Source organism: Cygnus olor, chromosome 4, assembly GCF_009769625.2.
Source record: "Cygnus olor isolate bCygOlo1 chromosome 4, bCygOlo1.pri.v2, whole genome shotgun sequence".
NCBI lineage: Eukaryota > Metazoa > Chordata > Aves > Anseriformes > Anatidae > Cygnus > Cygnus olor.
This window is the reverse complement of record NC_049172.1, coordinates 43,844,602-43,865,184: the sequence shown is the minus strand read 5'-3', so window position 1 is coordinate 43,865,184 and position 20,583 is coordinate 43,844,602. Positions and strand designations below refer to the sequence as shown.

At 37.2% G+C, this 20,583-nt stretch overlaps 1 protein-coding gene across 19 annotated transcripts in view; it reads left to right on the top strand.

Annotated features, from left to right (window-relative positions):
* The window catches only part of KIAA1109 (KIAA1109 ortholog), a 115,954-nt gene extending 95,717 nt beyond the window's left edge, over positions 1-20,237 (top strand). For 6 of the 19 annotated variants that reach the window (XM_040556278.1, XM_040556280.1, XM_040556288.1 and 3 more), the window contains 18 exons: positions 924-1,116; positions 3,240-3,401; positions 3,517-3,656; positions 4,673-4,874; positions 5,297-5,500; positions 5,614-5,793; positions 8,324-8,461; positions 8,803-9,063; positions 9,723-9,873; positions 10,148-10,305; positions 10,830-11,022; positions 11,205-11,422; positions 12,016-12,267; positions 12,839-13,042; positions 14,511-14,705; positions 16,737-16,871; positions 17,991-18,156; positions 19,501-20,237. In XM_040556278.1, coding sequence (XP_040412212.1) covers positions 924-1,116; positions 3,240-3,401; positions 3,517-3,656; positions 4,673-4,874; positions 5,297-5,500; positions 5,614-5,793; positions 8,324-8,461; positions 8,803-9,063; positions 9,723-9,873; positions 10,148-10,305; positions 10,830-11,022; positions 11,205-11,422; positions 12,016-12,267; positions 12,839-13,042; positions 14,511-14,705; positions 16,737-16,871; positions 17,991-18,156; positions 19,501-19,717 — 3,369 coding nt within the window. In that variant the 3' untranslated portion in view covers positions 19,718-20,237. The remainder of the gene's footprint in view (positions 1-923; positions 1,117-3,239; positions 3,402-3,516; positions 3,657-4,672; positions 4,875-5,296; positions 5,501-5,613; positions 5,794-8,323; positions 8,462-8,802; positions 9,064-9,722; positions 9,874-10,147; positions 10,306-10,829; positions 11,023-11,204; positions 11,423-12,015; positions 12,268-12,838; positions 13,043-14,510; positions 14,706-16,736; positions 16,872-17,990; positions 18,157-19,500) is intronic. The other 13 variants (XM_040556293.1, XM_040556289.1, XM_040556285.1 and 10 more) reach the window with 3 other exon arrangements.
* The last annotated feature ends 346 nt before the right edge of the window (positions 20,238-20,583 follow it).

Sequence of the window (20,583 nt, the reverse complement as noted above, 5' to 3'; positions counted from 1 at the left end):
TATGTCAACTGAAGCTCTGTACAAACAGTGTTTGTGATACTACATAATGAAAAGAATTCAGTTCCACTTATGTTTTGGTGTCTAAGCATTTGTCTTGGATATTTTGTTCTCTGACAGGGAATTTATATTCTATGCTCTTTTAAAATAAAGATGTATCTTCTTGGTGTCTGTAACTCATAGGAAGGGCAGCTTAGTAGTTGGCCTACATAACATACAAAGCTCTCATGTTCTTGTATTTGTGATTTGAAATCCTATGGAGTAAGAACAGGAAAAACAGATCGCTGCTGCATGGAAGCTTCAATGCCATAAATCAAATGCTCTTCAGATGAGATAGCCTGTTTTTCTAGTCTTCTTCTACTGGAAAGACTTTGTACGTCCACCTTCTAGTATTCCAGGCTATTTTCAGAGATAAGAGTTATGCCTCAGGTCCTGCCTGTTGCTTTTAGTCAAATTTAGCAATAGCTGTAGATTGTCTACAGCTTTTATTATGTTCTGTAATTTTATTGACAGTGTATTATCCACATATGGGAGGTATGAGAATTGTTTTTATTCTTTTTTATTTTTTTGCGATTTTGTGTATGCAGACTTTTAGTAGATGATTAGTTTCACCCTGCAGTAATACAGAAAGAAAGCTGTGTGGACAGGAAAAATAGTTGGTTGCACAGGAGGTGTAAGGTTTTACAGAGAAATAGCTCATTTCCTCTGTTGCTCTGTTTCCTTTTTTGTTTTCTTTTATAATTTACCTGTGTTTTGTACAAAGATTTCAGATCTTTATGTGCACTGGCTGTATCTGTAGAACATGAATTGGAATGTATCATCTTACAACGATATTTTTGTAAATAATGAAAAAAATAGAAAGGCGTGGCATAAAACTGCTGTACAGAATTCAGCTATGAAGAACATTAATCTTTCTTTGCTTTCAGTTACACTACAACTCAAAGACTTTAAAGACTGAATCGCCAAATACTTCTCGAGGATCTTCGTTGCCAAGAACCCTTTCCAAAGAGTCCAAGCTGTATGGTATGAAAGATACTGCCACATCTCCTCCTTTATCTAGCACTATCCACAGCAAGACTAACACCTTACTTCCTCCCCAACCCCCACCCATCCCATCAGGTACTTATAGACAATAACCTTCTAAAACTGTCATGGATATATATTTTTCCTTCATATAATCTACCAGCTTTAGATCTGTCTGGACATGAGTGAAAAACATGTTTATCAAATCTTAACTTTGACTGCAGAAACCTGATCCCAGAAGCATGAATGCAGTTCATAAGGCTGCATTTTTAGAAATCTCTGGACAAACCAGTCTCAGTAATATCTGTTAGAGACTCCGTATCACAGAGAAAGACTGTACTGCCTTCTCCCAGTTTTCACTTAACAAAGTAAAGCTTATTACTGGAAAACGAAGCTTAAGTATCTCTATAAAAAGTGAGTGCTGATTTACTTTATTCTTCATAATCCAAGAAAAAAGAAATAAATCAGATGAATCCTTGCTTTCATACACTATAACATTTGAAGATCACTTTTTAAGTTTTCCACTGCTTTTTCCCAAACAAGTAGTGTGTGAAATTCTTTCTGGAATTTTGAGTTTTGTCAGTACTATGTGGAATAACCCAATTCCAGAAAGCAGTATTTGTATTAAAGATATTTGTGTTAATCAAAATACCAGACTAGTGTCCTCAACTGTTGCAGTCCATTAAATAACCATGATTTGAAATAACATGAGTTCTGAAACTTCTGTTTTATCTCAAACGATTCCTGTTTTCAAGTAGGAGCCTGTTGTTACATCATGTCAGATCTAGAGGTATGTAGATTGCACCGCCAACCTCTGAGACATTCACTCTTCTCGCCTTTGACGTTGGAGTATCACTTTAAAAACAAAGTCAAAATTTTGTCAAAATTTGTTAAGCAGGAAAAATTAATAACTGGTATGCTGGGAGAGAACAGTGAAATGTGACACTTTTCCTTAGCTGTCCATGCTGTTTAGCCATTAGCTCTTACTCCTTTAAATGGCCATCTTCTTCATAATTACTGAGTATTGTGTTATCTTGGTTTATACTACTTCTCAATTTTGTTGCATATTTATCTATTCTCTTTCCAATATTTGCCTTTTTAATTTTAATCATGTGATATCCAGTTTTATATCTGTAAGCTCTAGATTTGGGAGGACTTCTGGAAATTACACTTGTAGGATGATATGAGTGTCTCCCACAACTAAGGATTGCAGTTAGTTTGCTTCTCTATGTATTATATTTTTATAATAATTAGTTTTGGTTTGTTTTAATACATTATATTTATTATTATTTATATTACTTTTCCCCTCCAATGGAAACCATCTTCTCTTGCTGTCTTTGGTCTGCAATAAGGGCAAGATAGGACAGTCTAAACAGAGGGACTGCACAGAATAGTTTACATAGCATGAAAATTTAGTGCTGCTTATTTTAGCAAAGTAAAAGTATTTTTCATCTCTGTTTTAGTGATTCATTTTTTATATTTTATTTGGAGAGCTTCAAATCAGTATCTCTTATTTGAATATAAATGATATAATTTGTCTCTCTTCATTCTAATTGTGGCATTTCATACAGATAGTAATTGAGCTAGTTCTAATACCTTCTGTGAATAATTTGCCAAAAATATCTTTATATTTTTAATGAGCATGGTTCCAAGTGCTAGCCTTTTCCATACATTAAAAGACAAGTCTTTTCTGTTATAGTCTTGTTATATCCAAGCATTAAAAAATGTAGGTGTAGAATCCTCAGTTATTCTTTGCATAAATGTGGTAGGACTTGCCATTTACAGTTTTAATCTTTGAATGTCTTTTTTTTTTGTGTTTAAACTGTCATTCTTCCCAAACTCATGTTATTTTCTTTTCCTAATTCGTCTTTCCTTTCCAGTCAGCTCTGTTTACTTTGCATTGTGTTTGGAGAAGAATTTTGTGTGGCTGATTTCGGTGTTATTAAAAATTAAAAAAAAAAAAAATGTAGGAGTGCTTCATGAAGAACAAGCACAATGCAATTAAATTCAAACACGACAGACCAGTAGTTCTTTTTTACACAGTTTTCTTAGCAAAATCTTACAGTTGAATTTTTTTCTAACTGATCTGATTTATGCCTTTCCAGATGATGATGCTGAAAATTAGAAGAAACAGCTGTTAGTTATGAAGTATCTTCTAATGTTTATCAGTTACAGTTAAATGGTTTTGCATTAGACAAATTTATCTTTCAATGTTGCAGCCAAAGGGAAAGGAAGCGGTGGAGTGAAAACTGCTAAACTATACGCATGGGTTGCACTTCAGTCATTGCCAGAGGAAATGGTGATTAGCCCATGCTTACTGGACTTTCTAGAGAAAGCTCTTGAAACCATTCCAATTACACCGATTGAAAGGAATTATACAGGTAAGTTGCATCTTCATACTTTAGTATTCTAGCATTTCTTTATTGTGTTCTGATGGCATTGAGCTGTATTTTCTTTAAATTCCACTTTCTAATGAGTTCTTGTGCTTCTTAAAAGCTGTTAGTTCACAAGATGAAGACATGGGACAATTCGACATACAAGATCAGTTAGAAGAGTCCACGACATCGTTAGTATCGTCATCAACATCAGCATATTCATCCTTCCCTGTAGATGTGGTGGTTTATGTACGAGTTCAGGTGAGGCTTTAAATCATTTAGTATAGTAAGTAACTTCAGTCACAGTCTTTGAGACAGTCTTTGCTTCTGTTCGTTTTTTTAAAAGTTAAAAAAATATTTTCAAGCGCCTGTTTTGAGATACTGATGTCTAGTGTGATAATAGGTAAGACTTATTTCAGTAGAAGTTCTGACATCTTTCAGTCCCATGGAAACCAACAGAAATGACTTATTCTGAGAAATCACAAGAGTTCCAAGCATTTTTAACCTTTACATCTTCCTTGTCTCTTTTGGACTTCTTTTTGGAAAATATCTTTCGTAACTAGTATTTACATCCATTATTTGTAGGTACCATTACAAACCAACAGATTTTCTCAGTTTATATGGTAAATGTGAAAATACAGGAATGTACAGTGCTCATCTACATACATGTTCATACTGCTTCATATTTGATGAGTCTAGACTTTTTTGTTTCAGAGGGAATAATGCTACCCCAGACTGAGTCAGAGCACTTGAGCTTGATCTGCATGTTGCTGTTTTTTTCTGCTTTGCTAAAACATTTTTTCATGGTACAAATTTGATTACATTCCCAAATTGAACATCTTCTAAAAAAGCTTGTTTTATGCTTAGGAAAATTAACCACAACAATCTGTAGCTCCTCTCAACTTTTTCTGTAATCTCATCTAGCCAAGCTAATGAGTCAATTATAGTTCTTCCATAAGGTGAAACTATGAATTGACCTGGGGAGGAGGAAGAGAGGGGTATGTACATGTCATATGCTGCATGCAGGATTCCTGTGTTTGTTTTCTAAAAACTGTTTCCAAATAATACTCCTGTTGTTGGAGGGATTCCCTGTATCTATACAGACTTGTATAGAGTTATTTTACTAATTCTAAAACCAGCCTGGGAAGGTTGTAATTAGCTTATATTTTTAGATATAAATTTATATATATAAATTTACAAGCCAAATTTGGGGTGGTCTTAGTATTTTATATGCTTTATAAAGAAGTTGAATGTGCTTTATTTCCTCTGTGTTTTAGCCCTCTCAAATCAAGTTCAGTTGCTTGCCGGTATCAAGAGTTGAATGTATGCTCAAGTTGCCATCCCTGGATCTTGTTTTCTCTTCAAATCGAGGAGAACTGGAAACATTAGGTACAATGTACCCCTCAGAAAATGTGTCAGTTGGTGGCAGTACTTCACAGAGTGGCTCAAAGAATTCAGTTAGTAAATCTGGAACACCAGGTAAAATATATATGAATGGCTATACTATATGCAGCTTGTAGCAAAAATAAAATGTTCTTTTGTCTAAAATTGGAACAAAAATAAGCTTTTACAGACCATATGGCTATTTTTCTGTGTTACACTTATCTTTATGTTCTACCACTTCAGTAGGGTTTCTTCACGCTGTATCAGTTCTTTACCTTTTGGTAAAAGCTTGCACAGATACAGTATACTGGAATTTTTCTTTCCTTGGTTAAACAAGTTTAGTTACCTGTTATAAAAGGCTACCGCCAATACACAGAATATTTAAGCTACAGTGCTACTACAAGGGTGTAATTTGGTGTACATTTGGTTTGTTTAATATTCCTGTTATCAGTATTATTTCCTGTTTGAAAATGTTTTTGTATTAAAACTAACTTTCAGAAAAAAAATATTGACTTTAGGTTCATCGCCTGGACTAGGCAGTCCTCTTGGCAGAACACGCCACAGCAGCAGTCAGTCAGACTTGACTACTGCTAGCAGCAGCTCTTCAGGCCTGAGCTTTACTGCCTGCATGTCTGACTTTTCCCTTTACGTGTTCCATCCATATGGAGCTGGAAAACAGAAGTCTGCCGTTACTGTTCTAACTCCTGGATCGGGAGCCCTAGGTACAGTACAAGTTTTCATTTGCTTTGGTGAACATAGTAAGTTTGGCATGGCTTTCTGAACTGAAGGGTTGAAAAGGCTGTGGAAGATTAAACTTTCTCCTTTCTATTTCTAGGTAATGTGGATGAGGAATCAACTTCGGTCACTGGTCGGAAGGATTCTTTGAGCATTAACCTAGAGTTTGTGAAAGTCAGCTTGTCACGAATAAGACGCTCAGGAGGTTCTTCCTTTTTTGAGAGTCAGTCTGCAAGTAAAGCTACAAGCAAGATAGATACTACCTTGATAAACATATCTGGTAAGTGCTTTTTTCATTTTAATCTCATCTATTTAGCTAATTAGGGAAATGCTGTTGTAATAACATACTTTATGCTCAGCAGCTTTTGTAGATGTTATATAAGAACCATATACCTGTAAGTGTGCAGTAATTTTTTGTTCATTTTGAACGAAGTAAGGCTTGATACATTATTTAAATAGCGTACTTGGAGTACCTATTTGCAGATCCACGTTGTTGTTCTCCTGATTCATTTAATGTAAACAAATGGGCTTACTCAAACACATCTCTGATATCAGTCTAAGTGGCTATACGTACCCTTGAATATTTTGATATTGTACTGGCTCTGGCTAGGATGTAATTAATGTTCTTCACAGTAGCCCATGTAGTGGACTTTGGATTAGTGGCTGAAACTGTGTTGTTAACACTTTAATGTTTTGACTATCACTAAACAGTGCTTGCGCAGCTTCAATGCCTATTCTCTTTCCCACTTTGTTTCCTGCACAACCCAGTGCGTAGGCTAGCGGGGGGTAAGAAGTTGAGAGGGAATGCAGCCAAGACAGCTGACCTAAATTTGCCAAAGGGGTATCTCTGTACCATGGGATGTTGTGCTCAGCAATAAAAGCTAAGAGGAAGGGAGAATGTAGGTGGCTATGGCATTTGTCTTCCAAAGCAACTGTTAGTTGTCCTGAGTCACCATTTTCCAAAAAATAGCTAAACATCTGCCTGCCAGTGGGAAGTATATGTATTTTTTTCTTTGCTTGCACACACCTTTTGCTTTCACCTTCAAACTCTTGCTACTTTGACCACAAGTCTCCTTGCTTTCCTTCTGTTTTTTCCCTTTCCAACAGAAGAGAGAAATGAGCGAGCAGCTGGATGGGCATTTGGTTGTTAGCGAGGGTCATCCCATAACAGAGATGAAGCCTAAATTGTTTCTGGTTAGTCAGATTTAAGTTACCTGTCATTCTGGTTGTATTGCAAGTATTTCTGTTGGATAGTATCAGGAGAAAGTGATTTTAAACCTCTATTTAGTAATAATCGTAGTATTTCAACTTTTCTACTTTCAGTATTTCAACACCCCATAGTTAGTATACATTACCCTTCTGCCTGAGAGGCTAGAGTCTTTGAATAGTGTTGGCCATCTACACATGCATCTCCTGAGCACCCCAAAAGTCTTTATGACTGCAGTGTCGTAACATACAACTACGTAAAAGGCAAATTCTCATTTATGAGATTTTTTTTCCATGGCAAACTCAGTAGCTTGCTTAGCTTTTAAATATTTTTGTATTAACTACACCTGTAGTTCTTGTTGTGCCTGCCCTCCAATTCCTTCTTCTCTGTCATGCATCATTTAAAATAGTGGTTTTGAAATCCTCAAACACTCAATGTGCCATTTCACTTCCACATGCCCATTGCTCATCTGTGAACATTTCTGGTGATAAAAAAGAGCATTAGTAATCCAAAAGAGTACGTTTATTAGAACAATCAGTTGAAGTGACTACAAATCACAAAAAAGGGATATGATGAGCCTTTCGTACAGGGTTCCTGAGCTTTTCAGATTGAGAAAACACAGTGGAATTCTACCTAACAAAGTGTTACAGAAACACTCCATTAACTTGCTTAAGTCAAAAAGCAATCACAGTATGCCCATGATGCCTATACGGTGTAGCTTCAATAAGTCTATGCATGCAGGAGTCAGAAACAAGTGAAAGAAATTCTGTAGGCCACCCAGTGCCCAGCTAGGAATGCTCTTTTATGTCGCTGTTCCTTAGGACAGAACAGTGGGCAAACTCAGATTGTTATTGCTGATTGATCTCTTTATACATTTTATAACAGAAGTAAAACAATGTTATTTAACTTTATGCTAAATTTATTTCCAAAGTTGGTTTTCAGATGGATTTAGTCTGTTAATCACTAACAGTTTTCATAGTCCTCTCTTCAGAAACAGGTATTTCAAAGCTCTTTTTTGTTACCTGAATAAGACAGTCTTTTACAGATGTTCACTTTTTTTTTTTTTTTTTAACTTTATAAGAATTAGAAATATTCAAGCCATCTCCCCATGGAGAAAAACTGAAGTGGACTGTGTAGTGCAATTACTATGTAGTGCAATTCCCTATGAAGCTGCAGTGAGAGCTGGACTCCTGAACATTCAAAGAACCTTGAAGTAACAGTGGGTTTTTATGATATTTTTTTCCCAGTGCACATGGGATCCTGAGTTAATGGGCAAATAGCAGAATGGTTGTGATTAATCTGCTATTAAAGCCCTCAGAGTCTAAGATGCAGATACTACAAAAGTAGAATCCAACATAATTTATATTCTTAGATTACATCTTTTCTCCAAGAAATGTGTTTGTATCATATTCTGTATTTGGAGAAGTTGCAACACCTCAGTAAAACTGCAGGTTTTAGCAACTGCTTTTCATTACAGCAAAGTCTGTACTGCTGGGGTAGAGAAGTATTTGATTCAACTGAAGGCCTGTTAATTACATTTGGTTACCAAAACCTGTTACCAATGAGAGTTTACAGTTGCGTATATGTGTATTTTCTTTTTCAGCTGTCTGTGATATAGGATCTGCTTCTTTTAAATATGATATGCGGCGACTCAGTGAGATTCTAGCCTTCCCAAGGGCATGGTACAGGAGAAGCATTGCTAGACGGCTTTTCCTAGGTGATCAAACAATAAATCTGCCAGGTAAGATACAGCTTCTTATCAGGGAAAGCCTTCTTGTGCAACGGATTATAGTAGGAACTGCATAAACACATATTATTTTTGTATTATTACATATGTGACTAGATACAAATGTAGAAATAGAAATGTATTATAATTCCATATGCAGTCATTCTAATGAATTTAATACAAACAAATCTAGAAGTAAGAAATGGAGCAAATAATAATACATACATTAAATAAACTGTATTTATGACAAATGACGCTTATTTTGAAACTCTCCAAACACTGTTTAGTATGTGGGAGGGTATTATTAAACAAAAAAAAATAATTTTGCTGCCTTTCATGTCCGTCTTTTTTTCCAGTAGCATCTGGTCCTGGAACACCAGATTCAATCGAAGGGGTAAGCCAACATCTTTCTCCTGAATCATCACGGAAAGCATATTGTAGGACGTGGGAGCAACCCTGTCAATCTGCTTCATTTACACACATGGCACAATCACCTAATGTTTTTACTGAACATAGTGCAAGTAGTAGTATGTCACCTGGGACAGCATCTCATAACTTAAAGTCTCCAGCTGTTACAAGATCCAGGAGTGTGTCTGATTCTTCAGTGCCTCAGAGAGGTTAGTAGACAACTGTTTTTTATTTTTCTAAATATTTTCATCAGGTGGATGAAAAAAATTGTTACTACTTTATGTTTTACTATAGGAAAAATATCTTTAGAAAAGAAAGAGCAGTTATTTTTTTTCTATTTAGAAAGCAAGATATTAGTATGTGAACAGTTTTTAAGACAAGACAGATGGAGAAGGATACACACTGGTACAGTGGCTTGTTCATATGAAATTTTGCACAATCTTATAAGAGTATCTCTAGGGTTTTTGTGAGGAAAGAGTGAGGAAAACCCTAATTCTTGAACTCCTGACTTGGCACTTGTGCAAATAACCACTACCTGATTATTCTAATACTAATAATTTGTTTTCTGTGTATACTTTTAATCAGTTAAAGAATATAAAACATACTCCTGCATGCTGAACTGCAAATTTAAAATCTTTTCTCTAAAAGATCTTGGTAAAACTAAACATGTAAAATACATGAATTTCTATTACAGCTAAAACAACATGTACCACAGATCGTCTAGTTCTCCTATACTTACTTGTGGCTTTGTAGTGCTCATTAAATAGAGTGTTAATCTGTCCTTTTTTAATGTCTTTCAATGTATATATTCTGCCAGTTTTTCCTAGTATGTGGAGTCATTTAAATTTTTGCCTACTTATTTGTTTAGATGCGCTCTCAAAAACGTCAACTCCGTTTAATAAGTCAAATAAAGCTGGAAGCCCACAAGGAACACCATGGGAAACACTAGTTGTATTTGCTATGAACCTGAAACAATTAAATGTCCAAATGAATATGAGCAATGTAATGGGCAATACGACGTAAGTATAAAACAAGTTCAAGCATACTGTAGTAGACACTGTTATTGTGGGGGCAAAAAAAATAAAAAAATTAAAAATCACCACTGACCATTAACAGCCTGTTGTTTTCTAACTTTAAATTCCTAACTTTTCCAGTTTTGAACTGTGAAGCCCCTTGTGAATACTGGCAGATGCTTTATCATAAAGCCCCATATTTACTGCAAAGTAGTAAATACTTTTCTGTTTTTCTTTTGAAAGCCTGGAAAATTTTTGTTTATTTTCATCTCTGTTCTAGGTGGACCACCAGTGGTTTGAAAAGTCAGGGTCGCCTATCTGTGGGCAGTAGCAGAGATCGGGAAATTAGCATGTCTGTTGGTTTGGGAAGATCCCAGTTGGACTCCAGAGGGGGGGTTGTTGGAGGTACCATAGATGTTAACACCCTGGAGATGGTGGGTAAGTTGGAAAGCTGCTTGGTAGTAGTATATGCTCTGGACAATAGCTTTGGAAAGCTAAAGCAGGGACACAGTTCTCCTGTTTTGTGAACCTGGTAGTAGGCAGCATAAAGACTTTGCATTCTTATTTGTGCTTTCTGACTATGAAACACATTTTGAATTGAAGGAATAGCATCCTGATCAGGGGTGCATTCAGTGTCAGGGCTGCCCTAAAATTGCACCAGCTAGCTGTGCGACCCTCCAGCCCCTTTCAGCTGTTTGGACAGATGTCAACTGAAAAGACTGAGAGCATTTCAGCTCCTCCTAGAGTTTCCCAAATGCTTAAGGTGTAGGAAAAGTGGTTTTGGAAAGAGACTGGGTGTTCTTGCTGTAAATCAGTGTTAGGATCTTCCCATGCATCTGGAAGAAACCAGTGCTTCCTCAGTCTCTCGGTATCATGAGGATGGCATAAGGGTGATGTTTCTGGTAAAACCGGTCTTCTTACCTTTAATGCTATATTTCTGTGTTGCTTTTGTTCTATTTCAGCTCATATTTCTGAGCACCCAAACCAACAGCCCAGTCATAAAATTCAGATTACCATGGGTTCTACTGAAGCACGTGTTGACTACATGGGATCCAGTATCCTAATGGGGATCTTCAGTAATGCAGATCTTAAACTACAGGATGAATGGAAAATTAATCTGTATAATGCTTTGGACTCGAGCATCTCTGATAAAAGGTAATACTGTTTGCTGTGTTTCAAGTTTATCGTGTTTGGTAATGCCGAATTCTGTGTGTATGTAATGTGTCCAATGTTGGTAACTGAAATTGTAAGTCTGCCAGAAATTAAAGGGTCTATTTTTTTTAGTGTCAGTAGGAAATAGTTTAACAGCAAATGTTCTCCTGGTTTTTAATATCTAGTGAGATATTTGTCCATGGGGACTTGAAATGGGATATCTTCCAAGTGATGATTTCAAGATCGACCACACCAGACCTAATAAAAATAGGAATGAAACTCCAGGAGTTCTTTACTCAGCAGTTTGACACAAGCAAGCGAGCTTTGTCTACCTGGGGACCAGTTCCTTATCTCCCACCAAAGACAATGGCCAACAACTTAGAGAGAAGCTCACATGAACAACGTAAGTGGTACAAAAAACAGTATAGTTTCCAGCTTGTATGTTTCAATTGTGCAAAATAATCTGAGCAACTTCATGTATGTAAGCACATCTATTTGACTTAAAATAATTTCTTCAATATGTTTATGCCCTTTAAATTGAGGCTTTTCAATGAAGAGGACACACATCTCAGGAATCCTGCTATACCTGTGGTAGAAGAAGGAACTAACTTTTAACATTTTTCAGGTTTTAGTTAAAATGTGTATTTTTGTTAAAATATTCTTGCAGTTTGAAAACTGCAAATTTATGAAGTCTATTTCATAAAAATTATTTCTGCTTTGAGTAGCTGTGTGGTGCTATGCTTACTTTATATTAATTGTGAGCTGAAGACATCATTTATCTGAACGCAACAAGTCAGATTTCCAAGTACGCTTGTTCAGGTTTTCATAAACTACAATGACCCTAGATGGCAAAGATGAAACAATGTCAGTGAAATCCCATTCATTATTTCTAATCATACTTCTATTTTTAATAAAATATGGAGTTACGGCAGCAAACTTTTCTGTATCTTTGTCTTTCCTAAAGTTTGTTCATGCCATTGTGTGTTTCCTTTCTAGTGTTGGATGCAGCCCATCACCGTCATTGGCCAGGAGTTTTGAAGGTGTTGTCTGGGTGCCATATATCCTTATTTCAGATGCCGTTGCCAGAAGATGGAATGCAATTTGGAGGATCCATGAGTTTGCATGGAAACCATATGACGCTGGCTTGTTTTCATGGACCTAATTTCCGTTCAAAATCTTGGGCCTTGTTTCACCTTGAAGAACCCAATATTGCATTTTGGACAGAAGCACAGAAAGTTTGGGAAGATGGTAATTTAAACCATTTCCTTATCTCTAAAAATCCTTTAAATGAACTTTAAGAATATATTGGTATATCAGAATAAATCCAAGGAAAACTTATTTTCTTTGAATTCTGAATTGAGATTATTTCCCTAAAATATACTGTTTACCTAAAATAATAATCTCTTCCCTCTCCATCTTTATCACCATTTCATTATCTGTGGTAAAATGCAAAGTATATCATTGTATAATTATAGTATATTAAATATGTCCCTGATAATATATCTAGAAAGGGAATTGTTTGCTTGGTTAATCGCATGTCTGTGTTCATAGAATCCTTCATTTCTACGTGATGAATATTGGAGGTCTTATTGCTTATTTTTGTCTTTATATTGAAGTTTTTACTGTCTGTAGCTACTTAGAAATTATTTTTTTTCGGTTGTTTGCAACCATTACATGAGGTTTTTCATGCTACTGGCTTAGTAATTATTCATGGTAGATACCTGTGCAAGTGATATGAAAAACCCTATGACCCTTACCAAGTTTTTTTTTTCCATTTTTCTTCTCTCCCAACCCAATATCCCTCACATCTTCAATACAGGTACTAGTGAACATTCTACGTACATTGTACAAACACTGGACTTTCATTTGGGCCATAACACCATGGTCACCAAACCATGCGGAGCACTCGAAAGCCCCATGGCAACAATCACAAAGATAACAAGGCGCCGCCATGAAAATCCCCCACATGGAGTTGCTAGTGTGAAGGAGTGGTTCAATTACGTTACAGCCACAAGGAATGAAGGTGAGGTTCACGTCCATTAAGTTTTGGGATTTTGCTTGTCAGTCAGTACACATTGTGCTGTTAAAAGCTGCTATATTTCAAGTGGGCTATGAAGAAGGGAACTAGAAATAACAGTTTTCTTCTTAAGAACCGTACAGTAAACTATGGAATAAAACATGACAATATGCTGAACAGCTGGAAGTGTTACTGAGTGAAGACCTTTTTCAAATTGTGCAGTAAAGCCAGAGTGGTCTGTTAGTGAATGGGATGGTTATGTATGGTATTGCAGTAGTTCCACTTTTAATCCTTTGCTTTTTCCTCTTTCACCCCATGCAGGGATATTTCTTGTTGCGTGTAGTTGTCCAGTTCTGATTTTCTAACATGAGGATGTATTTAGTAATTTCACTGTACATGAAGAACTAACAGATGAAGTTAAAGTGGGAATATATTTTAATCTTCTGTGACCACTGCTTCTAGGAATCAAAACATTTTGAATCATATACTTAAATCACTTGGTTGGAAAATAAAACTTTCAAAACCAAATCCTAAAATACAGCTATTGCTATTGTGTTCACAAAAAAATATAGAATCAGTAGAAGAAATCAATTGAATTTCTGTGAAAGGTGAATGGCAGAATATGGTATGTAGTCAGAAATGAGCAGTTTACATTGTCTTGAAAAAATATTTTCAAGTTATCAATATACTGTACTAATATTTATACCTTTTGAAAGACACAACAGGATGTAATGGTTGAAGTTAACAAGCAGAGGCACATTCTGTTAAATGCTTTTACATAGCTCTGTTTTGCTACATGCAGAGTGTTTGTGTACATCAACAAGAACAACATCTGATTATTTGACCTTTTGGAGCCATGCTGTTGAGAGCTGGTTAAAGGACATAATGAACGGTTTTACAATCTAGTAACTTTCTTAAATTTTTGTCTTGTCACAAGTTTAACAACTGAAAACTAATTAAGTAATTCAGATGATATCGCATGTGTGCTATGCTATAAGTATCGTGACAAAGTCAGATTCCTGGTCAATAGTAATTTACATCAATGCTGCCTCTGTGAATTTAGGTCTTAGTCGTATCCATTGGAAACATTTATTTTCATTTTAAGTCCTATCATATTTCCTAATACAGAGGGCATGCTTTTGAACGTGGTCTATATTTTACTTAACTGAAAGTTCATTATTAGAACAAACTTGTGATAGGGTGGTCAGATGAATAAAATCTGGACTGTAAGCTTGAAAAAACAAACAAAACGAAAAACACCACAAAACAAACAAACAAAAATGATTCTTAGAAGTACTTGTATGTTTTAATACCAAAACCTATTTACCTATTTCTTCCCCGCTTCTTTATTATGAGATGTATTTCAGTGTGTGAAAGTGCCACTACTAATATGAAAATTTGTCACTCTCTGTGCTGACAGAATTTATTTTTAACAAGGATTAGTGAATTAAGGTATTTCCCATTATCCCTGTAGAGTTAAACCTGCTTCGAAATGTTGATGCTAATAACCCAGAGAGCAGCACGACTGTGAAAAGCTCAAGCTTGCTAAGTGGCTTTAGAGGCGGTTCCAGTTACAATCATGAAACAGAAACCATCTTTGCATTGCCAAGAATGCAGCTGGATTTTAAATCTATTCATGTTCAAGAGCCCCAAGAGCCATCATTACAAGGTACAGTAAAAATCATTTGCGTTTCTTGACCCAAAGCTGTTTCTCGTGAACAAGGGTTTAAATACAAAGATACTGTGCCGATAAGAAAAGAGGTTTTAATCTGAAAATTATTGCAGATGTGCAAGAAAGTACACAGTTTAAAATGCAGAGGGAATTCTGATGAGAAAGTGAAGATCTAGTCTAGAGACCAATCACTGTGAAAATTAAAAAAAAAAATGCTAAGAAAAATGAATAGAAACATTGCAGCTAGTCTGGCTGCTTTTTTTGTTTTTTTTTTGGGGGGTGGTGGAGGGCATTTCACAAAATCACAGGAGGCTCTTTATGTACAGGATTATTTTTTTTTAACCTGCCAACTACTTCTAAGCTTCCATAAATGGCAAATGCACACAAGATTCTTCCATCCTATTATGTTCTCTACGGAGAAATCTGTCCTTGAGCTGAAAGAGAGTTTTTTGGGGTAGAGGAATTAATAATGGTCTAACAAGCACAGGTTAGTAAGATGATACTGGCTGAAAACAATTTGCCATATTCCTGGACCATGAACACCATGAATAAAGGCAACTTCCCTTCAAATTAAAACCCAAAATGTTGCAACAGCTGCTGCTCCTGATTAGTGTTACAGAGGTAAGCTAAGAAAATTAAAGACGGGCTACATTTGAAAGAAAAAGGTTTTCTATTACTGTGATGCAAGAAAAGTGCTTGCAGTATGCCAGTAATTCTCAGTCTTTCTCTGCAGGCTCCTAAAACTGTTCCAATGGAGATGAAGACTCTTGTACAGTTAATTCAAACTTGCTGCCAGTTGCCTTGCTTTTTTCTCTTAGATCAATTCTGTGAAGCCCTTAGAAACAGTCCATGTTACCTTGGGTGTCTGCAGTTCCAGGCTGAAAAAGTACTCCACCATACCATTGTCAGAAAGGAACTCAGAGGTCTAACAATTACATTTATTTCAAAGGCAATACAAATATCTTGTCAGTTCATTAGCTTACCAAACCAGGTGGGAGGAGGTATAAATAGGGACCACTTCAGTAACTCACTAAACAATAGCCTAGAAAAATCTTAAACAAGTAAGCTGTTATGTGCTACCCAGTAGAAGATCTGGGTACTGCAGTTTTCATGCTTCAGCTGTATTCAGTGAAACGGGAAATTGTAATACAGTGTAATACAAACAACTCTCCTTCCATTCTCAGATTTTTTTGGTTAGTAGGATAAAAGACCATACTAGTACTGAAATAGCACCACACCAGGGATCAAAGGTCACCAGGAGGAAGAAATCAGACCCCTTCCCTGCAGAGCTGTTTTCCAGCAGGTCAGCCCCCAGCCTGTACTGGTGCAGGGGGTGATTCCTCCCTAGGTGCAGGACCCCACACGTGCCCTTGTTGAAGTTCATCAGGAGTTTCTGCCCAACTCTTCAGCCTGTCCAGGTCCCTCTGAATGGCAGCACAGCCTTCTGGTGGATCAGCCACTTCTCCCAGTTTGGTGTCATCAGTAAACTTGTTGTGGGTGCGCTCTGTCCTTCAGCCAGGTCACTGATGAGTAAGTTGAACAGGACTGGACCCAGTAGTGAGCCCTGGGGAACACTGTTAGCTACTGGCCTCCAGCTAGACTGCACCAGTGATCACAGCATTCTGAGCTCTGCCCTCCAGCCAGGTCTCAACACATGGCATTGTCCACTCATCCATCCCACACTTCCTGAGCTTCCCTATGAGGATGTTATGGGAGACGGTGTCAAAAGCCTTGCTGAAGTCAAGGTAGACAGCATCTACTGGTTTCCCATCATCAATCCAGCTGGTATTTACTTTCAATAAAATGTTAGAGAAGGGTCATTCTGAAAGAAGGGAATATGAGATAGGAACCTAAATTTTATGCTCTTCTTTTCAAAATGTTATCTTCAGACTGCAGTCAGAACTGTTGGGAAAAGCCTACTCGGTACCAGCAGTTATATTTGCAAGTAATCTGTATTGAAATTCTGTGTACTGTTCTGTATATGGCATGTGCTTAAAATGCATTAATACTATTTTTATCTGACTGTAGATACAAGTGTTAAACCAAAGGTGGAATGCAGTGTAGTAACTGAATTTACAGACCACATTTGCGTAACTATGGATGCTGAATTGATTATGTTTCTACATGACTTGGTGTCTGCTTATCTAAAAGAAAAAGAAAAAGGTAAGCTGTTATTTGTGGTAAGACTGGCCTGACAGTCTGTAATTGTCAGACTACTTGATAGTAAATATTTGCATACTTTCTAAATACAGTTGACTTGTTTAAAAATTTATTTAATTAAAAATAATAATAATAAAGTGCCTAAATTGCTTCTATTGAAACCAACAGAAGTAGTATTAAATGTTTGTGAAATTGTTAGTGCTGTGAAAAGGTAGCTACCTCTTTTGATCACTGGTAAGCGAAGTTTAACTACACAAAAAGCGCAGAGTTGTCCAGGAATATTTGAGCTGAGTTTAAGTCAGGCCCCGTAAGACTGGAAGCAGGGTAGCTGCATACAGAGTTAAGAACCCAGCAGTGCCAGCACGCTGCTATGCCACCATTGTTCAGGGCGCTCCGTTGGTATCTCTGGCACGTGGCTCTGTTGTGTACACACAACTGGTTGTTCAGAAACAGCACAGCACCTCCAACACTGTACCTATGTGCAGCATGCTGCTGAGAACAAACATGATCCTGGATTTTTGTTCCTCACCCACTCCTGATGATCTTGTGCTAGTTGAAGTTGTAATCTTGCTCCAATTTGGCCACCTGGTGTTTAATTTATTTTTGTAAGATGGCACATGCAGATGAAAACAGTTTCAGGAGGCTACCTTACTTTCATGGCAGTCCTTTCATCAGTGGAGTTTCTTTTCAAGACATATTTTTTCTGACTTGAGAGTGCTTTACTTTAACACATGAACACGTTTAGTTACAGCATTCAGATTTGTCACATGCATTCTTAAAGAATATGTGGTCTTTGCTAAGAAGAGTGAATTGAAGACAACAGAATTTGATGTATACGTGAAGTGTGACAAACAGTGACTTTGGTTGTTGTAAATTTAATGTGAATAAACAATGACAATACAGTTTTTTTTCATATATTTTATTAGCACTTTGCTTAAACCAAAAATGTTGGCCAGAAATTCTGTAAAAGTGTTACAGTAACAAGCTGAAACATAAGGTGTTTTTCTCTTGTTTGAGATTTGCTCTGGTGTTTCTTTTAAGATGTCCAGAGGTTTCAAATGAGATGCTCATGACTGACTGATGATTTGTTGTGTGTTTTTTTTCCCCATCTCCATTTTGTAGCTATTTTTCCTCCTCGCATTTTGGCTTCTCGTCCAGGGCAGAAAAACTCCGTTGGTGTACTTGAAGACAGCTCCACTGAGAAAGAAGCAGAGGAAAGCATTACTTACACTACAGTTGACTGGAGAGAATTTATGTGCAATACTTGGCACTTGGAACCCACGCTCAGGTAACGACCATGTTTATCTGCAATCTCTTTATGCATTTTATCTGTGGGTACTGTCCTTCAAAACACAAGCGTTTCCAAGTTGATTCTGTTCAGCTACTAAGAGGATTGATCACATGGATGCTGTTAGAGATTCATCTTTGGCTATTAGTGCTGGTATGAAAGATGGTCAGGACATGACAAAAGCTGGATTATGCAATTATCACATTAATTAACTTCTAGATTGCACTTTTGGAAGGTAAACTGCTTAGAACTTAGGTTAAAAGAATCTTTAAAGGCTCTTCAAAATCAGGACAATGAAATTAAACTCATTAAGAACCACAGATGACTGTTTTTCACTTTGTCCTTCATTCACTTTCTACCATGTAACTTCTCACCTTGCAGTTTTCACAGAATCATCTAGGTTGGAAGAGACCTCCAAGATCACCTAGTCCAACCTCTGACCTAACACTAACAAGTCCTCCACTAAACCATATCACTAAGCTCTAAATCTAAACGTCTTTTAAAGACCTCCAGGGATGGTGACTCAACCACTTCCCTGGGCAGCCTATTCCAGTGCCTCACAACCCTTTCGGTAAAGAAGTTCTTCCTAATATCCAACCTAAACCTCCCCTGGCGCAACTTTAGCCCATTCCATGTATTTCACCATTTTTCTTTTGAAGGGCTGTCTTTCTGTTCTTACAAGCAATTCTACAGAAGAACTTCCTTTATACTCTTGCATAATATAAAAATTGAGTTGCATGTTAATGATAAATATGAATTATTTGAAAAATTCAGGTATTGACAAGTTAACTCTTCTCCTTTTCTTTTTTCCTCACATGTATACTTTGCTGACACTTGGCAACAAATTCCTTCCTACCGTGCCAAGAGGGAAGATTTTTTTTTCTCCAGAGTAGGAATTTAGGTGGTTCTAGTTATTACTTCAGCAGTCACCTTAAAATAAAAAAAAACACAACACTATGTACAAGTTGCTATATAGAAGTTTAAGCATAACACAAGAGAACAGCATATATACTAGCCACCCACTGCTCTCAATACACACATCTAATCCCTAAAAATGACTTTTTTTCTGTCAGGGTTTGTTTGCTTTCTAACCTCTGCTGACACTACTAGTGCATGTAAGTGTTCCTTCACTTCATATCAAAACACACATCAACCCAGGCCAAACAAATTCTTATCTCCCTGAGCATCCTGTTCCTTTGAGAGTAGGTTATCTTCAGCTATGTGTATATATTAAGCTTGAAGCCTGTTGGGCAGAAGTAACAATGGGTGTTTATATAGACAAATGCTAGTTGCTAGGTAAATTCAAGATCCAGTAGCCTATTATTGTTGTTGTTGCTTTGTTAGATTAATATCCTGGACTGGGAGAAAAATTGATCCTGTTGGCGTTGACTACATCCTTCAAAAGCTGGGTTTTCACCATGCAAGGACTACTATTCCTAAGTGGCTGCAGCGTGGTGTCATGGATCCTTTGGACAAAGTTTTGTCAGTTCTTATAAAGAAACTTGGTACTGCACTACAGGATGAAAAGGAAAAGAAAGGAAAAGACAAAGAAGAATACTAAAACTATAATGTGACAACCATAATTCCGTTTGATTTTATCGAAGTGTTTTATTGTAAGAATTTAAATATGGTTTAAAGAGAAACCTAACAGCTTTTTGCTACTCTATTTAAAACTTACGTTGTGAGTAACTGTTTACTGTGGTACATGATACCATTCTGTATTTGAAGTATTGCATGATTAAGACCAATGTACATTCTGTGAAGGAATAGCTGGAACACTGTAAATCTGCTCCTCAGTCTCCACTGTTTTATTGTGTGCAATATGATTCCTGCATCTTCAAAATATTTGCAGATTAACTGTGAATTTTCAGAAACTTTATTTGCCATAACACAAAATCCTATGTTGATGTGACTGGTAAATTGATTTGTCAATGTAGACTCGTGTAAATTATATATATACATAACTTATGAAACTGTGATTGCTAAAAATCATTAAGTTTATTACACTTGTATTAAAATTTAACTATTGTACAGATTTTTTTTGTTCAACCTCTTTGATTAAAAAAGTGTTTTAAGTGTAACTTTGCATCCAGTATCATTCAGGCGGGGGGCGTCTGCCCCCCTCACCTCACGGGCGGGAGGCCGCACTTCCCCTCAAGGCGTTGGGAAGAGGCGGCGCGGGCTCCCGGCGCCCGCAGGGAGGAAAGAACGAGAGGCGGCGGCGGCGCCCAGCCGCAGGGAGAGGGCGGCGGCCCCGCGGCCCGGGGAAGCACCGGGCCCCGCTCCGGCGGTTTCAGGTACCGCCCTGCCCCGGCCCCGGCCCGCGGCACGGGAAGCCGGCGAGACAGCGCGGGGGCCGCGCCCCGCCGCAGCGTGGCTGGGAAGCTTCGCGCCGCGGCCGATGCTCGGCGGCCATTTTGCGGCGGG